The sequence below is a fragment of the Urocampus carinirostris genome, chromosome 6 (assembly GCF_059441175.1).
Source record: "Urocampus carinirostris isolate Australia breed hairy pipefish chromosome 6, RoL_Ucar_1.0, whole genome shotgun sequence".
Lineage (NCBI taxonomy): Eukaryota > Metazoa > Chordata > Actinopteri > Syngnathiformes > Syngnathidae > Urocampus > Urocampus carinirostris.
In genome coordinates this window covers 16,042,319-16,062,257 of record NC_142354.1, presented here as the reverse complement: position 1 = coordinate 16,062,257, position 19,939 = coordinate 16,042,319, and the positions used below count along the sequence as shown (strand labels likewise).

Sequence of the window (19,939 nt, the reverse complement as noted above, 5' to 3'; positions counted from 1 at the left end):
TTACAAAATGGGTTAACATATTGTGACAACGAAATTGGGCATGACACTCCAGTTTTACACATTCACAGTGGGGTATGAGCCAAGAAGATAAAGGAACAGAGAAGATAAGGTTATAAAACAAGGGGGATAAGGCTATAGTTATAATTTACATGGTATTTACACAAGAAATGTCGGCATGTGAGGATGTTACATACAGTGTTGTCGTGATACCGTTGGTATCGTAAGGGTTGTGCAATATTGCATTTGGTGCAAAGTCATCATAGTGCAAAAAATAGTCAGCATATGCATTGGTGCAAACATAGACATCATAGTGCAGAAAAAAGGAAATGGTCAGACATTGTGCAAGGTGAGCAGTAAACGTAGTGCAGTCGACATGTGCAAGAAAGACATGAGTACCATTATATTCGTATGAGGTAGTGTTGGCACAAGTTTTCAGTTTTTTTGTGCGGTGTCTGTTTTGAGCAGTGAACAAACATAGTGCAGACAGCATGTACGTGAGTACAATTTTACATTCGTGTGAGGTAGTTTTTTGCAACAGTTTTCAGTTTTTTGTGCGGTGTCTGTTTAGGGTGGTAATGGCTGTGGGGAAGAAACTGTCTCTGAGTCTGTTTGTTTTTGCTTTCTGTGACCTGTAGCGCTTGCCGGAAGGCAGCAGGTCGAAGAGGTGGTGGCCGGGGTGAGAAAAGTCCTTGATGATGTTTTCTGCTCTGCTGAGGTAGCTAGAGCAGGCAATGTCCTCCAGACTGAGCAGAGAGCAGCTGACGATTCTCTGGGCTGTTTTGATGATCCTCTGGAGCTTTTTCCTGTCTGCTGCTGTGCACCCAGCATACCACACCGTGATGCAGTATGTTAGGATGCTCTCCACTGTGGCTTTGTAGAAGGACACCTGCAGCTGCTGTTTTAGGTTATTTTTCCTTTGGGGTTCATTTAAATAATAATTTGCTACGTTATGTTTTATAATTGATATATCATTAAAAACAAAGATCTAAGGAGTTGTTTAAAAGCCTAAGGACCTGGCCAGCTCTTAGTGAGCTGAGCAAAAGCAGTTAAAAAAATAAAGATTTTTTCTGGGGTGTGATCAGTAGGGGGCGGTTACGCTTCACAGGACAATAGTGTACAAACTAATCCCAGATGCAGTTAATCATGAGGGAAGGAGAAATGCAATGATTAAGCACAGCCACCAGAGATCAGTGTCTGCGTCATTTTTTTAAGCACACTTGTTGAATTATGGCAACAATTTGAAGCATTTACAAGCACTTCACCAAAAATTCAAGCTATTTTCACCCCTTGACACAGTATTTCATTTCAAACATTTTCAAGGATTTCTACCAGCCGTAGGATACCCTGTCAGTCTAGACTGAAATTTGTTGTCGAAAATAGATATTTTACATTTTTCAATTAAAAGTAATCACAATTTAAGGATTAGTTATCATACAACGACAAAATCATGGCATATTCTCACCAGGCCTTTATTAAAGACACAAAATAGGACACAGGCACATATTTATAATTTTAAAATATTTTAAGGGTTTCAGGCCAGATGGGGTTCATTTCAAAAGTACATGGCATTTTAACATCTATGATTCTGTGACTAAAAGGAAAAAAAACAGATATGATACATGATAGACTATTTGATTCATTGCAACAAAACCAGGACTCCAGTCCAACACAATGCATCTTAAAATCGCCGCGATGAAGGTTAACAAGCTTGTTGTTCAATGAAGCAATCATGTGCTGCCGCTAAATTAGACACAAGCCTCTCCTCGATCTCCACTTGGTTGTCGAGGTCCTCCTTGGAGAGGATCACCTCGTGCTGGCTGGTAGGCGTCACAACCACCACGTGTCCCCGCCGCGAGTCCAGAACGTTGGCCACCACCACCTGATGCCTGTACGTGTCCAACGCTTGTCGAGCCTTATCGAGCAGGATGGCGGCGTCCGTTTCCAGTTTGAAGGATATGACGAAGGCTTCTGGTGCCCAGTCTTTCACCAGTGGGGATAAGATTTTGGGTACCATCTTCAAGCTTAGCTGGTGAGATATCAAACGGTTCCAAATTAAAATGTAAGACCGTAGCAATTTCACAAGGACAGCAGGAATATATCCATCTTATCACACATTTCATTCATATTCCAAATCGCTTCTAACCAGGGAGTACCAGACACCATCCCAGCTGACTTTGGGCAGTGAAGACCCTGCAATGGTTGCCAGCCAATCGTTGGGCACACAGAATTAGAAAACCCCACACACTGATTCCTAGTGGCGAACGTAAAAAGCCAATGTTTTTGATAGCATACGAATTTAAATTATTGATATAATATGCACAGGGAGGCCGGTAGATGGAGTTGAACCCACAGGGGGGGCGTGCAAACTACTTATCCACCATTCCAGCCCCACTTTTGATTACTGTTAGATTTCAGTTATATTTGAAATATTGAATCTTTCTCGACTGACCACAAGAGGTGGTAATAACGATCCGGATAACAGGTATTTAGAAATCGTGCTTTTGATTTGTGAATATTGCCTCGAAGTTTTTATAGCAAATCGGGTGAAAGTGAAACAAAATTTAGCACTCTTACAACAAAGGGTGATCACTCTTGAGACATTTGCGAGGACTTATTGATCAGTACTCTAAGCAACTCCTAAAGGTTAAAAAAAAAAAAAAAAAGGTAAAAAAGACATTGACTTTTTATCTGAACTGACCCCCCAAAATATTCTCAAAACTGAAGAGCGGAGAATTCCTGTCTTGACACTTTGCATGTGCCTTCCCTGGTAAAAGGAGTCCTACGACGGACGGCAAAGGGGAACCTAGCGAACAGCACTTGAATGACCATTTGAGTTCAAACAAAAATTACGACGACAGAAAAATATAACCACTACTTTACGCTGGTTATTCAATGCTGTGCGGTGGGCAAGGTTCTAAGCCCGATTTGGAATTGTATCGCTTTTGATGAAGACTGCAATGTTCATCTGCAAACTGAGGGACTGGTGGTGTGCCGAGGCACAACCCTGGCAGCCCTCAAGTAATCCAGGATTAGCAGCGAACATTCTTTACAAGGTATGTTTGATGTATTTTCGAGCAATTTTGTGTTAAGTAGATACTAGTCATGTCAAAGACACTCAAGGTGCTAACTAGCTACGTTAGGGTCTTACCGTTGCCATTTCTAACTACGTAAACGAGCTGCTTTTACTGCAATTAACCAGCAATTCAAAACGGTAATCTTTCAAATATAACTACCCTGGTCATATCCTTTGAGAGGGGTGACCGACAGCAAGACAAACACATACAAAGTATCAAAAAAAAAAACAACAACAAAAATTTGGACCATGGCCAACCCAAATGCTTTCGCCCCTCCAGATAAAAGAAAGCGGCCAAGTCAGGGTGAAACAACACACTTCTGTTCAAAAGCAGGGCCCGACAGCTTTCAGTGGTTTACCCCTGCCGCATCATACAGGTGCCATGGCCATCCCTTAGAACGCGTCCAAACATTTCACTATCCCTTTACAACACCTCTCCACTCATTCATTCCTATCACCAACAAACATGTATTAAAGTTTTGTTTATTTGAAAAGGGACAAGTATGCTCCATAAACTCGCATACTAAAATATTTTAACCAAAGCAAATTCTCAATGTCTGTCCCCGGAAGGGATTTTATAGAAAAAAAACATACATAAACTTAAGCGCTCTCCCTTAAAGCTTATAATACTGAAATGAACTATCGAATTATCAACGGATAACACAGGAAATAACTGTTCAGGTGATCATTTCACAAAAGCGATTTTGACACAAAGTGCAAATGCTTTAATGTTCTATAAGATTGCCCAAAAATTTGGATACGAAGTCCTATTAGTAACATTAGCGCGAGGGGGACATTTCACACCGTGCATTTGTCAGCAAAACGAAGCACAGTAATGCGTACCAGCTACGAAGAACTAACAATCCAGACTTTAATAAGCTTTTAGATCAGCATTGGTGTATGTGGATACTCCATTTACAATATATTGGTACAGATGGGGGCAGCACGGCGGCGCAGTGGTTAGCGCGTGTGCGGCACAGTTCTGAGGTCGTGGGAACCTCCTGAGTGGGTTCAAATCCAGCTCCCGGCCTTACTGTGCGGAGTTTGTATGTTCTCCCCGTGCTTGCGTGGGTTTCCTCCGGGCACTCCGGTTTCCTCCCACATTCCAAAAACATGCATTTCAGGTGAATTGGCCGGTCCAAATTGTCCCTAGGTGTGACTGAGCGAGTGAGTTGTCTGTCCCTGTGTGCCATGCGATTGGCTGGCAACCAGTCCAGGGTGTCCCCTGCCCACTGCCCGATGATTGCTGGGATGGGCTCCAGCATCCCCACGACCCTACTGAGGATAAGAGGTGCAGCGGATGAGATGAGATGGTACAGATGGTGTGGACGTAAGTCAGGCCGACTGGAAGATTCAGTTAGATGTGTGAATATATCACGAGAAAGACTGTATGGGCCCATAGCTAGCCTCGCTAATGCTATCGTCAGTTTCTTTAAATACCGCCATTTGTGCTTTTCGACAAAGTGAGCCACCTCATTCGACAGCTTTACAATATTTGTTTGACTAGTCAATGCCAATGGCGTTGAAAAGTATAGTTTTTTTGTTGTCGTCGACCATTTACTGGCCTTGTCACCCGTTTACTAAAGTTTACAGGCGTCTCTAATGGTGTCGTCATATGGTTAGGTCAAAGTGTAAAGGGTCAATGCCCTGCTTTGATGTCTTTCCTACTATACTTTGACTTACTTGAAGCGGTCCATTGGAAGATTGTATTTTGTGCTCGGGCATGTCACACGCAGGGATGTAAAAGTCTGACACAGCTGCTGCCAAGTAAAACATGGCCTTGGATCCTAAAATGTAAAAGTCTGTTAATGACACACTAATGCAAGTTTATACTACGTATTCTTATCCACCTATGGCGCTGAGGGCTTGTGCTGACGCCTTCAGGAGGTGGAGATACTCTGACAGAGTGCTGAACTCGACAGGTAGCAGGAGTTGGGCGTCCTTGACTTCCCGATATTTCCGTAGCACTTTGCCAATATTGGGGAGGACCTGCGGATTTATAATCACACGGTCCTGTTCCTGACCCCCACCCAAGAACTGCAGAGCGTCCAAGACATTGACGGACGAGAGCGTGCGGGCATACGGGTAGAGGGAGCGGTGCCTGTGCAGGAAGACAACGGCATAACCGGCATTTAGGAAGTACTCTGCAGACTGCGCTCCCCTCCTGCCGCTACTGAAATTGTCCAGGAAGCGAACGGTGCGCGACTCCAGCGGGACTTTGGTACCGCCTGATGTGATGAGGACTACACGCCGGCCAGCCTCGGAATGGAGGCGGCCAAAGGCAGCCATCTTATCGCGGACTTCGTCTATGTGGGAGGGAGGGACGAACTCCTCGGCCAGTTTGCCGTCAATAGAAGAGGCCCTGGGTTTTGCCATGACCTGTCCGGAAACAAGGAAGTAAAGAGTCAAAATGATAAGCGACAAGTGACTAGAGTAGCCTCTCTCACTGATACACATCTTATTAATGTGTTCACATTTTTAAGACTTTCAAAAAACTGATTTAAGACAGGGCAGCACGGCGGTGCAGTGGTTAGCGCGTGTGCGGCACAGTTATGAGGACATAAGATCAAACCTTCCTTCCTGTTCTCCCCGTGCTTGCATGGGTTTCCTGTGGGCACTCCGGTTTCCTCCCACATTCCAAAAACATGCATGTCAGGTTCATTGGCTGGTCCAAATTGTCCCTAGGTGTGAATAAGCGAGTGAATGGTCTGTCTCTGTGTGCTCTGCCACTGGCTGTCAACCAGTTCAGGATGTCCCCGGGCCACTGCCCGAATATGGCTGGGATGGGCTCCAGCACCTACCTCCTGAGGATAAGCGGCGCAGATAATGGATGGATGGATCTAAGACATTTTAATGCCAATTAATGTCTTGTTTATACAACAATAAATTTAATGCCTTTTAAGACTTTTCAAAGATCCGTGGAAACATTGGTTTTATTACTCACATTTTACATGTTTAAGAATTTGGCACTATCTTGTATTGACACCACTATTGCGCATTGCATTCGTTTTTGGATTAATTATTTAAACTATAAAATAATAGTGGCAAATGATGTGAATGTTCAATATGATTATAGAAGCATTTATTATATTTTCTATTGTCCCCCTAATGTTCCCTTAAGCACTTTGATGCAGCTGTTGCATCAAAAAGTAAAGAACGTGCATTTAATTGAAACTGTGATAGAATCAAACGTGACGAATAGTTTATTGGAAAGTAATGTTGGCCTGGAGAGGGATGGGCGCCGCCAGGCTGTACTTCCCCAAGACACACCACAGGGAGTGGAACTAAAGGCATCTAACCAATCAACCAATGTTGTGATATAACACGGTTGTGCAATAATAAGTCAGTAGAAGTCGAAACTTTCGCTTTGGGAATAATTAAAGTAGAATACAGTAACTTCATTGTTTCTGTTTCGCAAAGTGCAGTAATAACAAAACCTAAAGCGATGTCAATTTTTGCACGGACAAAACGTTGTCAGCCGTTGGTTCAAGTATTCGTGTTTAAAACTTATAATTGCTAAGGAGGTAAATAATGCATCGTAGACAAAGTTTTTAACTCACGGAATGTGAAGAAATATGTGACTTTCTTCAGACTTTTGAAGGCACTTCACTTCCTGATATTGAGGTTCTATCTTCTTCGCTTTGGTGGCCTACTAAATTTCTAGCGCCCCCAATGGGATATTTATAGTACTATTAATAGCAAGTTTTACGCGACTGGTTGACCGTAACACATTTTTGTACAATGTTTTTAATATTCTGATAAATTATAACATAAAATGCATGTCAATATCCATTTCCTGATATTAAGAATGAGTTTTTAAAAACACGACGGCTATTTAGTACAATTCACGATTATATAGATTAGCTTGTAAATTCAGTATTTAATATAGTATTTGAAATATTGTAATGATAATCCGTGATGAAGGTTGTTTAAGTAGTACCGACCTCCTTAACTCAAAATGTATGCAGTACAGTACTGATAATTAATAGACAGGTGTCGCTGTTGCACAGCTGAAGTATGCATCGTCTGTAACAACTTTGTTTTTGTAAAGTGAGTCAAACGACCAGTTTTGACCTTGTTATGTTGCAATTTAACAGTGTCATACACAGGCCGATTAATCTACAATATTGCAGGGAAATATGTGAGAAATCTGTGTGCGTATTGATATCTCTTTTGTTGGCTTTATAAGTGTGATTTTGGACTTCTGTAATAGTCTTTTAATCGGTTTCCTCTCTGAATCAAGCAATAACATTTCAGTTCACGGTAATCATCCTCAGCGATAGCGTTTAAGAACCAATAAACCAGGAATGTCTAAAGTCCTGTGATCAAATATTTGCTTGCCCGCGGCCTCTGTCACAAGATTAATAATATGTGGCCCCCGAGTAACGGTAACCACAGTCTAAAATGAATTTGTACAAAAGTGAAATAACATCACCATTTCACCAGACGATGGCAGTATCCCTTTTGCCACCTTGCCCTTTGCTTTCTGTGAGAATTTTAGACAACCACATTTCCAACGTGGTGACTGTAAATAAAAAAAAAGGAAAGTTGACTGTGAGGGTAGGGGCAGCACAGCGGCGCAGTGGTTAGCGCGTGTGCGGCACAGTTCTGAGGTCATGAGATCGAACCTCCTGTGTGGAGTTTGTATGTTCTCCGCGTGCTTGCGTGGGTTTCCTCCGGGCACTCCGGTTTCCTCCCACATTCCAAAAATATGGATGCCAGTTTAATTGGCCGGTCCAAATTGTCCCTAGGTGTGAATGAGCTGTCTGTTGCTGTGTGCCCTGCAACTGGCTGGCAACCAGTTCAGGGTGTCCCCTGCCCACTGCCCGAAGATAGCTGGGATGGGCTCCAGCATCCCCGCGACCCTACTGAGAATAAGCGGTGCAGATAATGGATGGATGGATGGACTGTGAGGGTCGCTTCCAGGTCAAGTGGAAATTGAAGTAATTTTTCAAAAAAAACTGCATCTGCCTAATTTGCCAAGAGACTGAGGCTTTTTTCTATCTATCTATCTATCTATCTATCTATCTATCTATCTATCTATCTATCTATCTATCTATCTATCTATCTATCTATCTATCTATCTATCTATCTATCTATCTATCTATCTATCTATCTATCTATCTATCTATCTATCTATCTATCTATCTATCTATCTATCTATCTATCTATCTATCTATCTATCTATCTATCTATCTATCTATCTATCTATCTATCTATCTATATATCTATCTATCTATCTATCTATCTATCTCCATCCAATACCCCTCAAAAGGGGTGACCGACAGCAAGACAAAGACCAAAAAAAGAAAGACAGGAGCAAAAACACAGAAAATTTGACCATGGCCAAATGCCCAAACACCCAAGTTAAGCACCTCAGCACCCAAGTTGGTCATGCTTTTGTCCCTGGCCGTTTTCCAAGAATATCATATTAAGAGGCACTACCAGACAAAACATGCTGACTATAAAAAGCTAACTGGAAGCAAACGCTGTGAAAAGGTGAAGCAACTGGAAGCTGTTTTAGCAGCATAGCAGTGCTTTTTCACAAGACCCTTCGAGTCAAATGAAAATACTACAAAGGCGAGCTACGAGCTAATCGTCAAGCATGCAGACCTTTCATGGATAGTGAATTTATTAAAGACTGTTTAAAGATTGCCAGGCTGAATAGTCGGCCCTAATATATTATCAACTCACCAAATCTGGCCCGATTTCTAAAAAGTTTTAACACTGTTACAATAAACTAATTTTTTCCCAGGTCATTCAATTTGACAATGGTAATTATTTAGGGGTGATTTTAGGTTCAGAGCTTTGGGGGTGCTAGGAACGCAGATTGTCTGACTGGTCACGTTTTTTTCCAATTCACTTAAAAGGACAGAGTGTAATATTTAGTGCCTCCTAGTGGTACAAAAAACCTTCTTTAAGAATAATACACATAAATACATGAACTATGATACCGATGTAAATTTTGATAAATATTCATAGGTTGAATTTTTAAAATCTCTTTTACGTCGTGCAAACCGTACCTAATAGTCACCGCCATGTTTCTCTGGCATCTTGCTGCCACGCTGTGCACATTTGGGCACTGGTTTTCATTCGCATTAGACAATACAGTGCCATCTAGTGGTCAAATATTACACCTTTAAAGGGATTTAGGATATTTGTGCACACCACATCACACTTTAGGGTTAGCAGAAACATCCTAGTTTACTCATTTCTTTCTAATAGAGTACACTTAAAGTTGACATTTTTGTTTTGTTTTAATTTCCATTTTTTTTAGTTTAGCATTTTTTATCATATTTAAGCGGATCCTGTCCTTTATTGATGAAAATAGAGTTTTAATCATGATATATTTTGTCAGGGGTGCCCAGGTTTCATTTAGGGGTATTTGAGCTGATTACTCCCATGGTATTAGCAGTATTAATATAATGTCACTGACTCCAGGCACCCAGACTTGGTTCCCAGCCAATGGCTGGGTGTCCCCTGCTCACAGAGACAGACAATTCACTTGATCATTCATACCTAGGGACAATTTGGAACTGCCTGACCTGACATGCATGTTTTTGGAATGTGGGAGGACACCGGAGTTAGGAGGAAACCCATGCAGGTGCAAGAACATGCAAACTCCTTCCTTTATCTCCACACCGTGGGTCACACATGCTATAAAGATTTTACACATTATTCTGTTGTAATGCATTATACTAAATTAAAGTGATGAACATCCAAACAAACAGTCCATTTTAAAGGGACACTGTGTAATATTTGACCACTAGATATTGCTGTATTTTGTAGACTAACTGAAAACAAGTGTTAAAAGCACGAGGAATAATACAAACTATGGAGACTCAAAGTGATAAAGCACAATTTTCTTCTCATTTTTTGCTCAGCCTTTTGCAAAGAAGGAAAAAGAGATAACAAAAGAGAAAGAAAGATGAAAACATGGGATCAAAGAAACAAGGAAAGAAAAAATAAATTAAAAAATGAAAAGAGGGAAAAAACAAAAGAGGAAAAAGAAAGGATGGAGAAAAAAGACTAAATGTAAACAGAGAAACATTGTAAAAAGGAAGAAAATAAATGAGAAAAAAATGATGAATTTAAAAAAGAAAGGAGAAAAGGAAACAAGGAGAAAATTAAAAAATGAAATGGGGAAACAACAGACAAAACAATTTAAAAAGAAAAAAAGGAAAGAAAAACAATAAAAAAAGAAGATTAAATAAAAGAAGAAAATAGTTTTGATTTTCTGGTAATATTTAAATAAAAATATAGAAAAAAAGGAGAAAGGAAAAATAGGAGGAAAAATATACACTTTTTTGTTCTTTGGGGGTAGCCTAAGCAGCAAAATGGCAGACAATCATGTCAGCTCCTTCTCTGTGAGCTTTATCTTACGTCAAATAACTACAAAATTCTCAACCTACACGTATTTAAAAAAGTACGCATTTATATGATTTATATGATAGTTCTAGTTTTTGCATATTATTATTTTTAATTAATGTTTTTTCTACTTTCAGGAGGCGCCGAAAAGTTGTCCTTTTAAAATCACTGCATTACGTATCTTAGTATACAATGGCAATCCATTACACGTAAGCTAAGAAATACACTTTATTTATCATTAATTTAATTTTCATTTTTGCTAAGGCAACGTTTTTCTTGGCGTTCTTCATAATGCACTATATTCCCTGGCGGAAGCGGTGGAGACGTCATGGGGCGGGGGGAATAACCTCAGAGAGCGACGAAGTACACTCAAAAGTAGATCCGACCTGAACGCCGCGATACCCGGATGTTGGCTCGGCGGCGTTGTGAGAAGAGAAGCTCGGAGAAGGCAAACCGTGAGAGAGCGAAGCAGTGAAGGGACGCCACGGCACCGCGGGCAAACCGGCCAAACATTCGGCAGCCCCTTTACCTGGAACGACAAAAAGCTTTCCAGTAAGTCGGGGGACACGCTCGGACACCCGCCAGGGCCACGAGAGGCAGACGGCGTCAGAACGTGGGAGCAGTTAACTGCGAAACTACCGTCAGGATTACGGAGACCGCCGACAACATCGGCTCTGACCTCCGTAACACGGAGTAAGTGAGCTACAAGGACTCCGAAGTTTTTAAAAATGGTGGACTTTTTTGTTTTTTGGTCAAAAGTGTGCTGCGTTCAAGTTCTCGCGTTGAGTAGGGAGGTGGGGCGGGGTGGGGGAGGGGGGTTTAAACCCGGTGCGCAGGCCCCACTTGACAGCTTTCCGCTCACCGTGGCAGGCATGGTGGGCAGGCGGGGGGGAGCCCCCCCCCCTATTTTTTGGGGGGTGTAATGGAGTGACGTACCCCGGATTTCTCCCACAGCTAGGTTAGCTGTTCGGTATGCGTGTGCAGTCGGAAATGTGAGCGGGAGTCTCACTGTGTTTTTCGTGTGTGTGTTTGTGTCAGTCATTTGGCTTTCCTGCTTGCCCTGGTGGCATTTGACTCACAGCTGTTGCAATGTGTCCCCCCTTGATGCACCCCGAACCTATTCCCCCTCACTGTCAATCGTTGCAAATCCGAATGGAGTTCCTCCCAAACATATACTCCGACGATCAACAAGTGCACTATAATGTAACCCGTCCGCCAGTCAGTCCAATCGAGAATCCCGCGAGTGATTTTTAAGCTATTTTCGCTGAAAGTCTAATCACAAATCTGTGTTTGAATTTACTGTAGAGGCGTGTCATCTGCACGTGCATGCTAATGCCTAAGGGTCCACGATTACCTCCTTTCAAGTTTTTGTTGGACTTAAAGGTCTCAGGTTCGAGCTTTGGCCGAGTCATACCCAAGACTTGCAACCATGGGCGTAAACAGTCCGTTTTTGGGGTGCTCAACACCCTTTTAATTGAACCCAAGCAAACCCCATAATTTTAACATACCTGTCAACCTCCAGGGCTCCATGCCCTTACAAATGTTGTATTTTCCCTTACAAAATACAAAATATTCTTACACCATATTTTTTTTCCAAACGTGTTTATTTATGTAGTTTAACATGTTATATTGTACATGTGTTTTGTCATATCATATATATTGTTCATTAACATTTTGTTGTGAGATACTGAGTTGCTCGACATGAATGAGGTTTATTATAAAAAAGTTAAAAAATGAAGTAGCTTGGACGTTCACTGTAGACGGAAAAATGCATGCAAATATAATAAAGTAGAATAATGTACAGTATTATTCAAATTATTAATTCATTTTATGAATTAAATTATTTTTATATACTGATTAAAGGGATAACCACAAACCTGTCTTTTTGGTTACCTAATGACTCATAAAAATCTGTAGAAAGACAAGAAAAAAAACTTAATTTCTATTTTCTCCGAGATGATCTGGCCTTACCCCCAAAACGGTCTAGTTTAATCATTTATCTCTAAAAGCAAATGGATGTATAACACATACCTGTCAACTTCAGCCAACTGTTCTCCTAATAAATGATTGCAATTCCCCTTTTCAAGCAATAATAAGCTTTAAAAAATCAAGGCGGCACCTATTTACTCAGAGCAAGACACTTTTTTTTTTAATCAAATAAATGCTTGATTGAGGTTAACATCTGCTGATGTTTCGCGACAATAAAAGAAATCTATGATAACAATATCGTTTACTACCAGTAACAGAGACAATCAGGATTAGAGCCGAAATGAGCAAAAAGAGATCGTCAACCAAAAAAAAGGACACATACAAAAATTGTTATATGGTTTACACAATTTGAAATGTCCAAAAAACATTTTCAATATGGGGAAAATGTATAAGTTGAGAGGTATGATATTCATGCATAGGGTAGATCAGGCGTGTCAAACTCATTTTGATTCGGGGTCCACATGGTAGAAAAAATTCATTTTTTTTGTGGGCCAGACTAGTAAATTAATGGTGTAAAAAGTGTGCCTTAGCTGGAGGGCCGGGGGTCTTTTCGGTGGCTCAAATTAAAATATGATTCAGGGATGTAAGATTTAATTATAAGAATAATATTTTTTTCTTGTCAATATACTATTCCCTTTCCTAAGATTTAATCTCTTTTAGTGTTTATCAACTGCATTTGTTAAAAAAAGCAAAAGAACAGTTTAAGTTATTTCCACAGCAGTTTATTTAACTCAGGGAAACATGCCGACTGTAAAGTGACAAAAATATCATAAAAACACTCATTTAAATTAATAATATAACATTTGTCCTTCTACTTCTTATTTATTTATGAACATGTTTTCCTGAGTATGTGTGCTTTGTTGATTTCTTTTCTCTTATCTCTTCTTTCTTATGTGAAATAATGCTTTTTTACAGTGTTGTTCACATAACAAAATGCCCTGAAATAGCACCTACCATTGTGTATAAGTAGGCTTTAAACCTTTTACAGTGGGTAAAATTGATCTACCTACAGTAAAATTTGGACTATAGGGCTCTCCAGATTATAAAATGCATCCAGTAGATTTCTAGAGGAAAAAGCATTTTGTACATATATAAGCCGCACCTGGCTACAAGGCCACGTTGTGGCCCACATTGAAGCACGAGATATTTACAAAGATAGACGGTCGGCAGAAAGTTTTAATAATATATACCTTGACCCCTTAACGCCGGACTTTTAACAAATACGTGTCCGTACGATGTCACCAGGAATACGTCATGCCGCATATTATTGGAAAGCTTAAACTCTTGAGATTCAAAATATACTCATCAGAGAAACATCACGATCAGTCTGAAACAAGATATCCCAAATCTATAAAGCCGGCGTAACTCGCCATTACGTCTCCTCAACTTCTATGGATGTTTGCGAAAATAGCTTCTTTACATCAAGGACAATCCATAGACTCCAACTGTGTAAAATCTCATCTCATTAGCTACACCGCTTATTCTCAGTAGGGTCGCAGGGGTGCTGGAGCCCATCCCAGCAATCATCATCGGGCAGTGGGCAGGGGACACCCTGAACTGTTTGCCAGCCAATCGCAGGGCACACGGGGACAGACAACTGACTCGCTCATTCACACCTAGGGACAATTTGGACCGGCCAATTCACCTGAAATGCATGTTTTTGGAATGTGGGAGGAAACCGGAGCTGGATTTGAACCCACGCAGGAGGTTTCCAAGACATGAACTGTGCCGCACATGCGCTAACTACTGCGCCGCCGTGCTGCCCACTGTGTAAAATATTTATTCCAAAACACACGACAATGTCGACAGATGACTAGAAATCCGCCTAAAACATTTCTGCTTCCTTGGACGTTACTTCTTGTAATCCGTTCATTTCGCAACATTATTTTTGTTTACAAATAAACAGACTTGTAAAATTATTCCCAATATGGTAGTTAGTCTTTCGATTGACACTTTTTCCATGATGAGGGTCTTTTCATGCTAGTTTTATTCATGCACAAAGCGCAAAGTTACATTAAACTTGCGTTTTCCTCGACACATATATTCTACGTGTCTCACTCTTACCTTTACTGCCCGGGCGCCTCTGGCGGTCGTTAAAAATAATGCATAGATTAGCCACATCATTGCATAAGCCTCAGGGTTAAAAGCTTGGGAAAAAGTTTCTTTTTTTTGTCCAATTTTTACGGTAATTTATATTTGAATGCTTTGTTGCAATAATAAATGCCAGTAGCATTCACCTAAATTGTTTCATTCTATAAAGGGACATTGTGTTATTTGACCTCTCAATGTCGCTTTATGGTGTTTTGCAACCAAAAACGATTGATAAAAAGCACAGGGAAGAATACAATTGACAGAAACTCAACGTGACTAAAAGCACTATGTTATTTCCTAGTTTTCTTGCCCAGCCTTTTTAAGGTTTCTGAGTAACCATAACAGCAAGATGGCAGACAATCGACAGCTCCCTCCTGGCGAGGCTCATGTTATGGAAAATAAATGCTTATTTTTAGACCTACGAGTACTTTTTAAAAAAAAAAATCGTATGTCCAAATGATAGTTCATGTGTTTTCGCTTGTTATTAAAATCAATCTTTTTTTTAAAATAGGTTTTTGGCACCAATAGGAGGCGCTAAATAATACACACTAAAAAAACCCTCACCCGTGGTTTTTAGTCTGTTCTGAAGCCTCCTTTGTCATGTGGGTATTTATTTTTCATGTTATTCAGGCTTTCTGTAATTATTGGAAATTAGTTTAAGATCACAGTTGGTGGCATTGTTTGAGTATAAATATCGGAAACTATACATTTCCTCTCAATTGTAGACAATTTATTTGTGATGGGGCTGCTTACCTACATACTGTTTTAGTAGTGTGCAGGCAGGTTTTTGAACGAGAAGTCAAGCTGTAAAAAACCCAAAAATATGATACTGTAAATTCCGGACTATAGAGCGCACCTGATCATAAGCTGCACCTACCACATTTTAAGAGGAAAACTAATTTTGTACTTACACAAGCCGCACCTGTTTATAAGCCCCATGCGCCCACATTAAAAAATGTAACACAAACACAAAATTAACCCAAACCGGACTTTAAGTCCCGCGATTGAAACTGAATGTCCTTCATTAAAGCACACAGTCCAATAATCATAGCCGTCAAAATGAACGCAAAATGATAGCGGTCCTGTTGAAAGTAATCCAAGGAAAAAAGTGTATACAGTGGGACCTCGCTACTTCGGGGTTCGACGTTCGCGGATTCAGAGCTTCGCGGTTTGTAATGGTAAAAAAAAAAATATAAATAATTATATATATATATATATATATATATATATATATATATATATATATAATTTTTTTGAATCTACCTTGCAGATTTTCACTTTTTGCGGGAATCCCCCTCGGGCGACGACCCTAGCACGGCGCGCTGTTCTCGTTTCCCGGCGCGCGGTTTTGGTGCGGCTTCCGCGTCACCGGCCCCTAACCCCACTGGTCCCCCCTACCTCTTTCCTCCGCGGCCGCCCATCCGTCGGCCGGAGCCATCGAGGGCCGTGTAGCGCCATGTAGAGCCTTCGCGGCTGGAGCGGGAGACGCCGGGCGCCGGTGTTGTGCCCAAATCCGACTGCCGTACAAAATCCTCCCCCCCTCGCGTAAAAGCGCATTCTTCTGCGCTTCCGACAGGCCGGCCACCGCGCGGAGCGCCCGACCTGCTCGGCTTGTCGCGGTGTCGTGCGTATCGCGCCCGAAATTACCCGCGCCGCGGGTTATGGGCTCGCTCGCGACCCTAATAAGGATAAGCGGTGCAGATAATGAGATGAGATGAGATTTTTTTTAATTTTTTTTGAAGGGGCGTCGCTACTTCGCAGATTTTCACTTTTTGCGGGTGGTTTTGGTCCCCCTTAACCGCGATAACCGAGGTCTTACTGTATTTCCAAAGGTAAGGGTGGGAAAAATATATATCCACTATTGTCCGCCGCGTCCACAAACAGGTCTCACGTTTACCCCACTTCCCGTCATCCTGCGCTTGTTCTGCCCTTTCTTTTTCATTCGCCCATGCAAAACATATCAGAATAAGTGTCCAAATTAAACACAAATAAATACATTACAAAAATATACAGTTGCAAATACATATTATACATGATTACATATATTTACAAAGAAAGACGGTACACCGAGGGAGTTTTCAAAGCTTTAATAATATTATAACTTTCATCCCAACGGTGCCTGTGACAGGGCAGTTCATGGTAGCAACACGCTCGCAACACCGTAAACGGGTCTGTTAAAAAAATATACCGTACTTGTAAAAATCACGGTAAACCGTCCTCATCTTCCTCCTTAGAACTGAAGCCATCAAAGTCGTCTTCCTCAGTGTCGGAAAGAAACTTTGTCATATAGACGTCGTCCCACGCTCCTGCAGCCTCACTCGCGCTGTCACTGTCGTTGGAAGTCTCATCCACTCCTGATTCTGTGCCCTCCTCTCCGTCACGCAGCAGACCGGCTTTTCGGAACCCGTTGGTATTGGTGGATTTTTTGATTTGCCTTTCTTTTTGCATTTTGCATGATGAGGGTATGTTTCATTGATGCACAAGCCAAGAAGTTGCAGTCTTCCTCGGCGCATATATTCCACCGGTCTAAATCTTACCTTTTGTACTCTAGCGTCGCTGGCAGCCGTTAGAAAAAATTACATAAATTGGCCGCATCACTGAATAAGCCGCAGGTTTGAAAGTTTGGGGAAAAAAGTAGCGGCTTATAGTCTGGAATTTACGGTACTTGTGCCCAAAGTCTAAATATAGCATTCCAATTGTTTTATTGGGATGTTTGTGGTAAGTCCACCGATTTTGATCCAATGGGATTCCGCTTTGCTGTCAGCTGAAAATATGAAAATGCATAAGTCTCAGGTAATAACAAATCTCGACTCCGCTTCAGAAAACAGGGGTGCCATGATTAGTCACCTACCTGAGCCCGGAGCAACAGCAATGCAATTTTCAGTCGACACCAAGTGGGGAAATGACCCCCCGTGAGATAAATGACAGCAGAGGGATGTTGAGGCTAAGCTCATAGAATAACCATGTTTGGATTAGTAAGGATGCATAGAACATTAAATAAGACAGACAGCCTCTTTCATGTGCATTTTCTCTACCTCTAGGTATAACATGTAACAACTGATAATAACGCCTTATTGGATTCGTAGGTGCCTTTTATGCAATTTGTAAATGTTGTCATTATACGGTTCCACATTATCCATCAATAATTGAAAAGGTTAACTAATTAAACGAAACACAAAACTTGCAGTTACCTGACTCGGTGGACACTCGCGAGGAGCCATTAGGCTGCTTCCAGATCTCCTTGGTCCGCTGGTGACTTGGGAGTGGGTGTAAATATGTCTGTCAACCTGCAGTTAAAACTATTAAGAGTAACGTTTCCGTTGTTCTACTGAAACTAGGAACGAGTTGATAATACTTTACTATCCTTTCTGTTGACCTAATTGTATGAAAGTGTATTGCGTGACCGTTTAAGTGTGATGGCCCTTTGTCATACAGAGGTGCTCTGTCAAAGCTTTATTTAATTATAAGATTAAATAAAACGAAAAGCATGACAGAACCCAAAGAAAAAGGAAAGAAGTACAGTACATGAACAAATCAATGATTTATAGAAACTCAAATACAATGGACGTCAAAAATAAGATCACAATCCTGTAAAAACCCATAACAATTTGATATCATCATATCGCTCACCTCTAATGTACACTGTACCTTTTCTGTTTGACTCTGTAGCATGTCCCCTGTGATTTGCTGGCAACTAGTGTAAAGTGCAAATCAGCTGGGACAGGTTCCAGCCCACTTCTTACTAATGATGACAAACTGCATAGAAAATGGATGGCTAAACTGTGAGTCCTTCAATCCTGCGGCTGTCTTCAAACAGCCCTCCTCAGATTGAAGGTAATGCCCTTAATATTAGTCAGCACCCTCAATCAAAGGTCAGACTTGGTTTTGCATACTATCCACAAGTTATTTTAAAAAGGAGTGAGTGTATTAATGAATGTCTGTTCACAGAAACGCAAACATACACACTCAGTTAACAGGGCATTTTATAGTATTTTACTCAAAAACATTTGAAATCAGTTTTCTGTTAAATAGTCTTCAGAAAAGATGAAACTTGAGATACCATTTGCAAGTGCCATATTTTATTTTCCACTTGCAATCGAAAAGTAAAGATACAAGCAATAGCAGCTCCTAAGAGACTCTTTATAGGTAGAAGCAGTTTAGCCCATATTATTCTTCATTTGACTTAAAAAGAAGTTTCGAGCTGTTCCATTACCCTTAGTTTACGATTTGATTGAACATAAAACAAAGAGAATTATTTGTTTTCTTCAAAACCAACTTGTTTTATTTTCTATACATTTGAGTTCAATTCACAACATGGAATACAAGAACTTAAAGATGTTTTGCCCCAACATCGTTTGACACATTTATTTCCAAGAACTCTGCCAGTTGAGTTAATGATTTAATAATAGTGACAGTCTAAACCTGGAGCCAGTGCCCTGACTTAACCTGCTTAAAAATGGAGTTATGTAATACAATTTTGTTCTCACTTACCTCAATCGACTTCTTTGTTTTTTTAAATCTTGAGTGTTTGTGAAATTGTCAACTTAAGGCAGCAGCACTATACAGTAACAAATATTCCTTTTCAGCAAAATCTGGATATTTTTTAGTGATGCACTGAAAACCGTGTTGCAGAAAATGAGTTTTTTTTTTTCCCGAAAGGGAAAAAAAACGATCGAGATAAGGGTTCCCGAAGAACAGTCTTGTGATGACGTCTTGTCTAATCCAAAGTTCGTTTTCACCTGGGGGCGAGTCAGTGCACGACACGGCTGCTTATTTTTCATTTTCTACAAATACCTGGGTGTGCAGCTGGACAACAAACTGGACTGGACTGCCAACACAGAAGCTCTATGTAGGAAAGGGCAAAGCCGACTTTACTTCCTCAGAAGGCTGGCCTCCTTCAACATCTGCAAAAAGCTCCTGAAAATATTCTATGAGACAGTAGTGGCAAGCGCCCTCTTCTATGCGGCAGCGTGTTGGGGAGGCAGCGTCAAGAAGAAGGATGCCTCTCGTCTCAATAAACTGGCTAGGAAAGCGAGCTCTGTTGTGGGCAAAGAGCTGGACAGCCTAACAACAGTAGCTGAGAGACAGGCACTGAAAAAGCTGAGGTCAATCATGGACAATCCATCGCATCCGCTTCACAGCATTATCTCCGGACAGAAGAGCAGTTTCAGTGACAGACTGCTGTCACTGTCTTGTACTACGGACAGACTGAAGAGATCTTTTCTTCCTCATGCCATGAGGCTCTTTAACTCCACCCGGCAGAGTAAAGGCCCACATTAAACCACACCACCTACATTGGATATTACTGAATCTTACTGCATTATGTGTTCTGTGTAGCACTATTTGGTTACTCTATATAACATGCTAAAGTGGGCATTTGCACGTCACACTGGGTATTTGTATATTGTATTCTTTTGG

The 19,939-nt window shown here is 41.0% G+C and overlaps 2 protein-coding genes across 2 annotated transcripts in view; one reads left to right on the top strand and one right to left on the bottom strand.

Moving 5' to 3' along the window:
- Nucleotides 1-1,448: 1,448 nt before the first annotated feature.
- On the bottom strand, nucleotides 1,449-6,727 carry ppcs (phosphopantothenoylcysteine synthetase). The gene is made up of 4 exons (XM_088337126.1): nucleotides 6,634-6,727; nucleotides 4,924-5,452; nucleotides 4,757-4,860; nucleotides 1,449-2,026 (listed from the first exon to the last, which is right to left on the bottom strand). Exons 2-4 carry the CDS (start codon nucleotides 5,447-5,449, stop codon nucleotides 1,700-1,702), a joined length of 957 nt encoding a protein of 318 aa, XP_088193252.1. The 5' UTR covers nucleotides 5,450-5,452; nucleotides 6,634-6,727; the 3' UTR covers nucleotides 1,449-1,699.
- Nucleotides 6,728-10,832: 4,105 nt separating this feature from the next.
- Nucleotides 10,833-19,939, top strand: part of foxj3 (forkhead box J3) — a 165,743-nt gene continuing 156,636 nt past the window's right edge. Inside the window, exon 1 of the mRNA XM_088338043.1 lies at nucleotides 10,833-11,134. The gene's annotated coding sequence lies outside the window, so the exon portion shown is untranslated. The remainder of the gene's footprint in view (nucleotides 11,135-19,939) is intronic.